The 12,803-nt window shown below is 35.7% G+C and overlaps 1 protein-coding gene across 1 annotated transcript in view; it reads left to right on the forward strand.

The window, feature by feature from the left end:
- LOC118200230 (uncharacterized) overlaps positions 1-12,803 on the forward strand; it is a 97,878-nt gene that overhangs the window by 58,735 nt on the left and 26,340 nt on the right. The window contains exons 5-7 of the mRNA XM_085807771.1: positions 730-757; positions 856-1,177; positions 9,211-9,259. Coding sequence (XP_085663897.1) covers positions 730-757; positions 856-1,177; positions 9,211-9,259 — 399 coding nt within the window. The remainder of the gene's footprint in view (positions 1-729; positions 758-855; positions 1,178-9,210; positions 9,260-12,803) is intronic.

Below are 12,803 nucleotides of genomic sequence, written 5' to 3' on the forward strand. Positions count from 1 at the left end.
TATTCAAACATGTATAAACATTGATAAAAACATTCCACATAACTCATTTATTAGCCTATAAGAAAATTTTTGCTCTTAAGAAAAAATTCTCCACTCATAATGTCTCTTGTTTCAAGCATCATGTATTTACCTTCTGCTATGATTTCCAGTATGTAATGCAGCCTGTAGATCAATGTATGTTACATAATCCTAATATTTCTATTGTTGCCAAGTAGTTTTAAAACTAAATAACAAAGATGCAAATACATGAATGAAAAATTGTCTCTGGTACAAGTTAATGTGATAAAGAATGTTAGCAGCATGTAGAAACAGATCATATCACATCACAGATGATCAGGATCAGATGTATTGAGTGTTTATTTCTTAATTCGTGATTTGATCAAATGTTATTTTTAACACCTTTTTTTAATATTCTTGGAAGTTGTTTAATCCATCGTGTTATAATTAAATTCTTAATTAAAAATAATTAGTTAGTCAAACACAAATTAAATTCCTTTGGTTCAGAACTTTAAGAATGTTTGTGTTAAAAATGAGTGTGTTATAATTAAATTCCTAATTAAAAAATAATTAGTCAAACACTTACTAATTAAATTCCTTTGGTTCAGAACTTTAAGAATGTTTGTGTTAAAAATGAGGGATCAAGTTATTTTTTAATATTGTTATTTAATTAATGTACAGATTGAAACATACCATGGAAAGTTTTTTAAAAAAAATTTAATTCTTATTTAGGCTTTGACCTTGATGGTGACATTGACAGGTATGTTTCTACATTTTTATACCTTTGTTTTATGCCTTGATGTACAATGTGCTGTCCAAGTTCGTAAAGAGATGCTCATCTGTTTAATTTTATTGCAGCTTCCTTAACATGCAAAGATCTGTTAACAGAGAAATAGCTCTTAGCAGAGAAAGAGCTCTTGCTATTACAAAAAGAATTATTGCTATGAGAGATAGAGCGATTGCTATTAACACAGAAAGAGCTTTTGCTATTAGAGAAAGAGTTCATGCTATTAACAGAGCAAGAGCTCTTGCTATTAACAGAGCAACAGCTCTTGCTCTTAACAGAGAAAGAGTTCTTAACAGATTAAGAGCTCTTAACAGAGAAAGAGTTAACAGAGAAAGAGCTCTTAACAGAGAAAGACCTGCAAGTCCTAATGCTGTAGACAGAGCAGCTGCTCAAGTAAGTGTTTTTGAGCTTACGGGAGGGAATACAGTCAAAAGTCGTTAATCCGTACTCGTCGGGACTTGGCGATTCCGGATTATCGATTTTTCCGGATTATAGATCATCAGTTTAAATCTGGTAAGATGGCATGCAGAAATTATAAAATTAAAAATATGAAACCGTAATTTATGAAATAAAGAACAATTATGATCTAAAGGGTATCAAAATTTACAAAAAAAAAAAACAACTTAATATTTATTTGTTTTTTTTATTAAACATTTCTTTCAATGTAAGTTGTTTAAGTTGCTTCGTTTTCTGTGATAATACTTTCTCTTTAATTCTATAAACAGACATAATTTCTTGTTCGGTTACAAAGTTCCGCTGTTCAAGTCCCGTAATTGCTGTGCCGAGAATACCGACTTGTCAATCGAAATGTTTTCGTTTTCAATAACCTCTGGGTCACTTTCTTCACTATCGGAAGTGAATTATAATGACGAGGAACTTGATTTAAATCATATCAAAGACGGAGCACATCAAGATAGAATACTACACTTAGTAAGGAATTATAAGCCAAATAAAATAATAACATCTGCTCTGAAGATAAGGATAGTGCTGACAGAGCAACTTCCAATCCTCGGCGTGAAATTGATAAACAGATTTCGGATTTCAAAACATACTTTCGCTTTGTAGATACAAATTACATATTAGTAAATATATATCGGAAATTCTATTTGACATAATCGAAAGTTCAAGCTTACTTTTATGAAATTGCTCTAACAGTCTGCAAAAAGTAAGCCGGATCCAATTCAAAGATTAAGGAACAACGCAATCTGCAACATTAACTGAATTAGATAATTTTAGCTCAGCTTATACCTCCGTTACACATTAAATGCGCATGCGCACAAACATATTAGCAGCCGTAAAGGTCTTACACGCTCTCGTAAACGCCTGTGCGCATGCGTGAATGCGACGAATGTGACGCGTGAATGCGACGCATGCGCAGAAAGTTTGTAGCTTTGAGGTCCGGATTATAGATCATTCCGGATTATGGGTGTCCGAATTAACGACTTTTGACTGTAATAGTTGTGCTCATTCTTATAAAATTAACATGCTGATATATGGGCTTTAAATGTACACATAACTAAATGTCAAGACTTTCTGTTTATAATAATAGCAGCATTCAGTGGCAGCTATCTTTAATTGTAATTTTACAAGGGTGATTCAAATGAAAACTTTTTATTCTAAGACAAATGAAGAAATGCAGGAATATTATATACATATGTATTAATATTTTATAATGTAATTATTTATAATGTATTAATTTAATAATATATAATGTATTAATTTATTTTATAATGTATTAATATTTTATATGTATTAATATTTTATAATATTACATATGTATTGTTTTTCGGCATATTTCAAATCATCCATAAATACTATGAAAAGGTGAATTTGTAGCTGACCCAGCAAAATCATAGACTGAGTGTCAGTTTGTTTGCTTTTGTGTGATTGGTTGATTATTATATTAAGCAGGTATCAAGTTTACCAGGTAGAAGGGAAAGTTTAGCATGACTTTCTCAGGTAGTTTGCCAGTGTTTGTCTTTGTTAGCAAAAATGAAAACAATCACTACATGGATGAATCCATTTTAGAATTAAAGGGAACTTATTCTGTGAACACACTGAGGAAAGAGAAAATAACATGAATGTTTATATTTTCAGAACCTGGCACTAAAAAAAGCTAGTAGGAAAAATAGAGTATATCTGTTTTCATTGTGTCTGTATCCTTCCAGGGGCTCACTTATGTGGGTACGGGTGTGGCAAACTCAATGAACCCTAGCCCTTCAGGGGATCATCATCTTAGTGAAATTGGTATCACGATCCTAGATCCCCAGTGATCTATCCTCTTTTCTGTCTCCTCTCCTCTGATCTGTAACTTTTTTCCTTCTATTCTCACTTGTGACTTTCCCTCTTGAGAGGTTGGGGCTCGTCATGAGAGACTGGAACAGCCCTTGTCTCTAGTTTTCAAGTGGCGAGGACACTGCCCACTTCTTTGCCATGCGTGGAGACCCATGTCGCTGGAAAGGAAGGTCCTGCTAGTCGAGGGGCAAGGTACTGTCCCCAGCATACTGCTTTTGCCTTTGCTTCAGCTAAACAGGTGACACCTTGTCGTACTCACAGGTGTCAGACATCTGGTCACTAGTTCTTGTGGCAGTGGCTTGGGGATAAGCTCTCGGGAGTACCTGCTTTCAGGAAAGCCAACTGTGGGGCTTCAGTTTGCATTAGGTCTGGCTAGCCTTAATGCAGGAATCTGTGTTCCCTTGTTGGTCTCTGTGGTGGGTGGGATGGCCAGACTGAATCTTTTCTTTCTTCTCTGTGGCTAATTCCTATATATATCTAATTAAAGACTACCTAGTAAGCAAGTTTGGGAAGTCAGTCGCGTTGCTTTAAGTGCTAACTCTTCTGAAAAGTCTACAATTAAGAAAGTACGCACTAATGCAAATGCAAATAATTCTAGCAATAGTTCTCGTTCTCTTGTTCTCTATAGTCCTTCTGGCGAGCTTCAAAAGATGTCTCCTTCTGTGATAACTAAATATATACATTCTTGTATAGGTGAGCACAGAAACATAAAGCGTCTGCGCTCTGGAGACTTGCTTGTTAATACAACTTCAGCCATCCAGTCTGCTTCCTTACTTCAAATAACCAAACAAGCAAATGTCACTGTAGCAGCACATAAGACATTGAATTATTGTTGCGGTGTAATTTCGGAAGCCGACCTTCTGCTTGTTCCTGAAGAAGAGTTTGTTTCCGAGATAGCTGACCAAAAGGTTTGTGATCTGAAGCAGATCAAGATGTGTACGGAGGGTCAGTTGGATGACACGAAACATGTTATCCTAACCTTCAAGTCGCCTGATCTGCCAAAGACTATCAAGGCTAGATATCTTAATTGCCCCTATAAGACCTTATATTCCAAACCCTATGTGATGCTTCCAGCGCCAACCTTTTTGGCAATTCCAAAATGTCCTGTCGTAGCAACCTGATCGATGTTCCTTGGTTGGTCATGATAGTGATAATTGCACAGCATTGTATATAAATTGCAAGGGTGACCATCCAGCATTTATCCGTTAATGTGCAAAAATGAAATGGAAAAGGAAGTAGAGATGGCAAAAGTCACTAGTAACATTTCATATGCTGGAGCCAGAAGACTAGTTCAAAGCACACAGCTTCAATGAAACAAATCATATGCTAATGCCGTTGAATCAACACGTAACCATTGCCATCCAAACTTCAATAAGTACACAGACTCCAATAAATAAATCCCAGCAGACTTCAAACAAGAAAAAGGAATATCTAACACGTCATACAAAATAAAGAAATAGTTATTCCAAGCAAAACAAAAACTGTTCCTCCATAAACAATTAACAAAGATAGAAGCCCCAGCAATAGCTCTCTTGATGGGATGATTTCTGAATCTGCGGATTGAGATAGTATGGAAGTAGAGGAGGGACTGGAAGTTCCCAAACATTTGCTTCCGCATAAAACTAAATAGCAGCACAGAAAGAACAGACATCAATCATAATAGTCACTCTCATTTTATGGAACTGTTGCGGTTTCCACCGAAATTTCCTTGACATCAAAGCTATGATCAATGCTTTGATGCTTGGCAGTACAGGAGACAAATCTGAAACCAGATCAACATGCAAAAGTTAGGAGGTTTGCCTTCATCAGGAAAGATAACCTTGCAAGTGAGCGTGCCAGTGGAGGTGTAGGTCTTCTCCACCTCATAGGACTATCCAACTAGTTCCTTTCCTTTGATGACATCCCTCCAAGTTGTCGCTGTACAAGTAAATTTTTATATCGTAATTTGTCGTTTCTCTTTATTTGCCTCCAAATGAGCACATTGATCAACAGGATTTAAATGACCTTCTGATGCAGCTCCCAGAGCCTCTTATTATAATTGGAGATTTTAATGGCCATAGTCCGCTGTGGGGAAGCAAATATACTTCCATGAACCTACAAGGACATTTCATGCTCTTGATCTAGCCATCTGTTCACCATCTCTGTTGCCATTTTGCAATTTTAGTGTTGGAAGTAATCTTTACAACAGCGATCATTATCCCATTCTTGAATCTCTTGCACAAAGAGGAGCACACCCCATGTCGAGACTCCCTCGGTTTATACTCGATAGGGCAGACTGGAAACTTCCTCTGCAGAACTCACAGAGAAAATTTTAGAAGATGTGCTTATTGATGATGCAGTGGAAGCGGTTACAAATGCTATTACTCGGGGATCTACACTCTAAATTCCTAGAACACGAGGGAAAATGCTAAAGTATTTGAAACCATGGTGGAATCGTGGATGTTATATGAAGCACTGAAAAAAACATGGGAAATTATTTAAACATGGGGAATCATAAACTTGAATAATGATTTGTGGCTGAATTGGGTCAGACTGACCAGTCACAAGGATGCAGGTTTATCTCTCTTAATTAATCATTCCATTTCTCATAGCATCATTACATTATGACAGCTTTTAGCAGTTGAAGCCTTAGCTATTTCTATCATTCCAATCACTCTCGTCTCTCATCAGGAAGGATAACCTTGCAGGTGAACGTGCCAGTGGAGGTGTATGTCTCCTCACCTCACTGGACTATCCCTCAAGTTCCTTTCCTATGACGACTTCTCTCCAAGTTGTCGCTGTACAAGTAAACTTTCATATTGTAGTTTCAGTCATTTCTCTTTATTTGCCTCCTAATGAGCACATTGATCAGCAAGATTTAAATGATCTTTTAGAGCAGCTGCCTGAGCCTTTCATAATAATAGGAGATTTTAACGGCCATAGTCCGCTCTGGGGTAGTAAAGATACAAATTGCTGTGGAAGACAAATTGAGCAGATGATCGAAAATCATAGCCTTTGTCTCCTGAATAATGGGCAGAATACTTACTTCCATGAGCCTTCAAGGACATTCCACGCTCTCGACCTTGCCATCTGTTCACCATCTCTGCTGCCATTTTGCACTTTTAGTGTGGGAAATGATCTTTACAACAGCGATCACTATCCCATTTTTATATCTCTTGCACGAAGAGGAGCAAACCCCATGTCGAGATCCCCTCGATTCATACTCGATAGGGCAGACTGGGAACTCTTCTCTTCCATTGCAGAGCTCACAGATGAAATGGTAGAAGATGCGCATATCGATGATGCTGTTGAAGCTGTTACAAATACTATTATTGAGGCAGCTATGCTTTCCATTCCTAGAACATCAGGAAAAATACTGAAATATTCGAAACCGCGGTGGAATCGCGATTGTCATGAAGCACTGAAAAAACAGAAAAAAGCATGGGGTATTTTTCATAGATATCCTACTCTGCGAAACCATATAGCATTTAAAGGAACCAAAGCAAATGACGAAAAGTAAGAAGGCAGAGCCAGAGGGATTCGTGGATTTCGTATGTGTCATCAATAACATCCTCTATACCTAGTAAGCGAGTTTGGGAAAGGGAAATGCATGCGGAATGTATAAAAACCATTTGCTTTCCTTTTTGGATAAAGGTGGCCGAATGATTAGCTCTATAGAAGAAATTGCAAATAGCATTGGTGAGACATTTGATGCCGTTTCTTCCAGCAGAAATTATTCACCTGCATTTCTTTCTATGAAGCAGCGCTCTGAGAGAAATCCCATCGCTTTCAACTCTTTGAGCCTTATAATAGAGATTTTACTATGCTAAGGAGACCTTAGCATAGTAAAATCTCTTTACTATGCTAAGGTATTTAACAGTTGTATTTAACAACTGTTAAATACAAATGTATTTAACAGTTGATACATGAATACTGTACACAACATTACACTACACTAATATACATATTTATGTTATCTATTACTGCCCATTTTCAGGCAATGACAAGTTTTAGATATATATATATATATAAAACTGTTACTATAGCTTTATCTTCTTATAGCTCAATAAACAGTACTTTATATAACACCAGAAAAAGTAGTCGTGAGATAATATAGTTACAAAATCACATATAGTTAAAGGAGGAATACAAAAAATAACTATTTTGTCTCAATCTCACTCGATCCTGATTAAAAATTTTTAGGGAAAAGCTTTTTCTTTTTTGCTACTTTTGCAGCCAACTTTTCTAATTTCCGTTTGCGAGGTAGTCTCAATTTCTTTTCAGCAGCTTTTACACAATCCATTGATACTTTTTTATTTTCTGCAATGTTTAATTGCTTCTTTTTTTAGATTCTCGCTTCTCCTTTTCTATCTCTAGCTCTTCTTTGAACAGTTTATGAGCATTCCTTAAATTTTTACTTGGAGTTTTGTGTACTGGATAATGCAAGTGGATATCCGTATGTCCGACAGATGGCGCCAGCACCGATCGTTGAAATTATTGAAGTTAGCTCTCGTTTGACGGTTGCTTGCTCTTCTTTGATTCGATATTCGTACGCATCTAGTTCTACTTTTCCACATAAACAGCACCTGCTTCGCCTTGATGTGAAACAACGTATTTCGCGATCTCAGGTCAGGCAAACTCGAAAAGTTTGCAACAAGGGTTGTCCGCGTTTGATCGTTAACCCGGCGTAATATTATGCGATGGCATGATGTAAAGTTTTTTTACAAAGGAAAGAGGAAGAGAGATAGCATGTCCTCCATTTACCCCACCCACCCCTCATTTGCCGGTCGCGATTTCTCAACGCTTGAGCATTGATCTCAAAAACAGCCCGGGTGACGTTCAAAAAAGCCGAATTCCGCGAAAATACGGAAAACTTTCATGCCTGTAATATGCTCCTTTTGGTGACATCTATTCGTAAAGCTTTTGTAAGAAGAAATCACCTTGTCTCAATTTTCTTTGATATAGAATATGATAAGGCATACTTTGTGATGTTCATGAAAGTAGCTTGCATGGCAACTTACCTTTTTTCATTCAGAATTTTTTTGAAAGCTAGAACTTTACAATTAAGGATTGGCACTGCTTTGTCAGAAGTTTTCACATAGGAAGAGGGTGTGCCTCAAGGCTGTGTGCTTAATGTAATCCTGTTCAGCATTAAAATAAACTCTATTAAAACAACTTCCTCTTACCATCTCAGTATCTTTATATGTTGATGACTTACAAATTGAGTGTTGGGGTGCAGATGTGAGACATGTAGACAAGCAGCTCCAAATCACTTTGAACAGGATACAGGAATGGGCAAACAGACAAGGATTTACATTTTCGAAACAGAAGACTGTGCATGCACTTTTTAGAAGCTCCATCCTGAGCCTGAATTATATCTCAATGTGTCAATGATTCCAGTCACCTCAAGTAAAATTTTTTGGAGCGACATTCAGCCCAAAACTGACTTTCTTTTCTTATGTCTTAAACCTCAGAAAAAAGTGTTTAAAAACAGTAAATATTTTAAAAGTCTTGGCAAACTTCTCCTGAGGTGCAGAGCGTTACTCTATACTTCACATTTACAGAGCACTTGTTTGCTGTAGACTGGACTATGGCTAAGTTGTTTACGGATCTGCTTGGTCATCAGTATTGATAAAACTAGATCCTGTTTACCATCAAGCTCTGCGGATTTGTTCTGGAGCTTTCAGGACATCTCCTGTGCAGAACCTGTATGTTGACTCTAACAAACCATCACTTTATCTGAGGTGTGAACAGTTGTCTCTTTTGAAGTATTTTAATGTTGTATCACAATCTGAATATCCTAATAAGCTGTGCTGACTTGATAATGTGCATAGTTTTTTATTTGAAAGCCGTCCATCCTGTGTGCCTACCTTTCCTTTAAAAGTTCATCTTATCATTGAGGAAACTCTCCCTTTCTGACATGTGTCCCCAATCAGTGCAGAATTTAGAAATCCCACCTTGGAAAAATGCACAAATCCACCTTTTTAATGTTTTCAACTATCATGTGAATGTAAGGACTAACAACATCGTTTACGGACGAGTCTTTGCTGAGCACAGGCGTAAATATTCCTTTTGTTCCTTATATGCCTTTTGTTTCTTTTGTTCCTAGTAATATGCTAATTTTTTTTTCTTTTCTTTTTTTTTCTTTTTAGGCAAGAATTAGAGGTTTGGATGATGTAACTATATCAAAGATTCATACAAGTGAGTCTTTATTCTTTAATTTTAACAGAGAAATTTCCAGTAGTTAATTTTAGTTTTACAATATTTCATTTGCCTGTAGGAAAAAAAAAAGTGTTATATCTTCCACAAGTTATTTTGCCTCATGATGTTAATTATTTTGAAACCATGAATTAATTTCTTGATGGCAACCAAATCACAGATGTTTGCATAAATTTAATATTCTGCTAAATGTTTATTCTAGGCATATTCTGATCATATAGTTAATAAAAAATGTAATTTTAAGAATATGTATATAATATGAAAATTCAGTAATCCGCTCACCTCAGATCAGGACTAAAAGCTGCATCAATTCGTGGGAAATAGACCCCCCCCATGCTAACTGCAAAACTAGTGATAAGAAAATCGAATTACCTAAACGTGCAGAAATCCTTTGTCCTGAATGCAGGGTTGCCACGCTACCTGGAAAGCCTGAAAAAGTCGGGGAAATTCGAAAATTGACCAAAAAATTCGGGGAATTTAAATATTTTAGTCAAAATCTAGAAAACTCGGGCGAATTTCATACACCGATCCCCCCAAAAAGTGAGTTTTGCACCAACGTTGGAAGCGATCGCTTTCTTGGCGAATTGTGTATCGCGTAAGCGTCATTCGGGCAGCTGGCATAGAGCCATTTTCTTCAAAGCAAGTTTTCAGCAACTTTGGTTTCCGGTAACCTCGAGAATCACAAGTGCATGTGCAGTGCATGTTTAACTGAACAAAATACTTATTCTTGTGTAAAACAAAATCGGTTTAATCCTAGTACAGTCAAAAGTCGTTATCCGGACTCGTCGGGACTTCGGTGATTCCGGATTATAGATCATCAGTTTAAATCTGCTAAGATGGAATGCAGAAATTATAAAATTAAAAATATGAAACCATAATTTATGAAATAAAGAACAATTATGATCTAATGGGAACAAAAAAAAGGAGCTTAATATTTATTTGTTTACTTTATTAAACATTTCTTTCAATGTAAGTTGTTTAAGTTGCTTCGTTTTCTATGTGATAATACATTCTCTTCTATAAACAGACATAATTTCTTGTTCAGTTACGAAGTTCCGCTGTTCAAGTCCTATAATTGCTGTGTTGAGAATACCGACTAATTTGTCAATCGAAATTTTTTTGTTTTCAATAACCTCTGTTACTTTCTTTGCTATCGGAAGCGAATTATAATGACGAGGAATTTGATTTAAATGATATCAAAGACGGAGTACGTCGAGATGAAATACTACATTTAGTAAGGAATTATAAGCCAAATAAAATAAAAACATCTGCCGTGAAGATAAGGATAGTACTGACAGATCAACTTCCAATTCATTGCGCGCCGCGGCGTTTAAAGATAAACAAAGTTTAGATATACAAAGGATATGCCTTTATCCATTTTTGGCAGCAATTCCACTTTTTCCCCACTTCGAAACATACTTTCGCTTTGTAGATCCTTTACATATTAGTAAATATATATCAGAAATTCTATTTGACATAATCGAAAGTTCAAGCTTACTTTTATAAAATTGCACTAACAGTCTGAAAAAAATAGTAAGCCGAATCCAGTTCGATGATTAAGGAACAACACAATCGGCAACGTTAACTGAATGAGATAATTTTAGCTTAGCTTATACCGTCCATTAAACGCGCATTCGTAAACGTATTTTGCGCACACGCAGACTCACGCGCAGAAAGTTTGTAGCTTTGAGGTCCGGATTATGGGTGTCCGAATTAACGACTTTTGACTGTATACGGTACTATGAAAGTTAGATTCAAAGAATATGTATTGTTAAGAAGGAAAACTTCTCTGCAACAGGAGTGGCTCTGTTCCAACGTAGATCGACACAGCTGCACATGCGCGAATCCGGTGTCGAAGTTCGAAGATCATGTTATCAAGAGTTCGTAAAATGAATTTAGTTAAAAATTTCTCTAAACTTTAAAGCAAAAGAAAATATTTTTTCATGCAAGTAAATTAGTTAATGGATTAGTTATTTTGAGGGGAAAAAACTACGAAAATCTGCTTAAATTATTGCGAAAAATGAAAGAAAATGTTTTTTCAAAGAATGTTTCTTCTTAACATGTGTTCCTCAATTTCCTCCACATATTGCGGAGAGGAAAATTCTGCCCAGCAGGTTTTGTCGTCAAATCCCTTGGTGAATTTTCCCTCCGCTTTTTAGCCGCGTTATAGCATTATGTGTATGGTACCTTTTCTTCTTTACATAGATGTTCTTTGGTTAGAATAGCCTCCATGTATGGTACACACAGGATATGGCACAATGATGATGAGCAGTAAATGGGTCATTTTGGTGTTGGCGACAATTTTCAAAATCGTGGCAAGGCCTTATCGTATACTAGGATTTTACAAGATATTTTAAACCCCCCCTTTTTTTTCTTTTTAATAAATGCCTTATTTGTCATTTTGCAGTAAAATAAAAAAATTAGTAATCGGTCATCTAGGCTAACCAATAAATATAACTACATTCACTAAAATATCGTTGATTATTATAATTCAATTTTTAAGTAATTATCTTTGTTATTTGTATCATTTAATGCTACTTCTTCCCTCCAAATTTATTTATTATTAGTAAATAATACAAGTTTCAGGAAATTTTCTCTGTCAAAATCCTGAAATTAATTCTAGCAGTATTATGAAATGCCATCACGAAATTTAATGCACAAAAATTTTTGCATATGTATGCTGTTGAATAAATATAAAATACCTGAATTTATTTAAAAATATCATTAGATATATTTCTTTCTTTTGTTTAGCTGCAAAATGTCTGCAAAAAAGGTATTTTGAATCCAGATTAGGCAGATTCTAATCTCAATCTTCAGTGGAGAAAACAATTCACATTATAGTTAAAATAGTAATGATTTGGGGAATTATATGTATAAGTTATATGTAATTGTCAAATTTTTGTGTTCTCAGGTAATAACATAATTAATTTACCTCTTAGCACAGCCAATGTGCATTACGAGGATAGCCTGGAAAAGTCAGGGAATTTCATTCTCCTGTCCTCCAACCCTGTGAAAGGTAACTGAAATAAAAATTGTAATATGTAAGTTAAAATGAGAAAGCTGATTTACGACTTCCTGGCCAAATTAGTTAAGTCCAACGACTTCATATAACAGGTAGACGGCTCACCCACAGAGAATTCGTCTGCTAGGGTGTCTCCAACATATACCACGTGACTAATGCTCTTGGTGCTCTTGGGGAGTGATAGCTTAGGCTCTTCATCGCCAGTTTGGCCCACTTTTGATATGGCAGGTAGTGCTTTTTATTTCCGTCTGCTAGCAGTCAGCAGACAACGGCCTCGAATTAGGTTGTTCGATTTTTTACAATTATATTTAGATATAACTTAACCCCTTTTTTCCTGAATATTTTATCTATATTTTTAATAATCGCTTTAAATTATTTGCACCATTGTTTAAGATGTTTAGTTTAAATAATTTTAGGAAGAAAATCTAAAATAAATAATAAAAAATTGAGATCGAAACTTTAATTTTGAATAACGTTAAAAAATTAATTGCATTACTCTTATAA

The sequence above is a fragment of the Stegodyphus dumicola genome, chromosome X1, assembly GCF_044657685.1.
Source record: "Stegodyphus dumicola isolate Sdum_Otavi_A_Nest chromosome X1, ASM4465768v1".
Lineage (NCBI taxonomy): Eukaryota > Metazoa > Arthropoda > Arachnida > Araneae > Eresidae > Stegodyphus > Stegodyphus dumicola.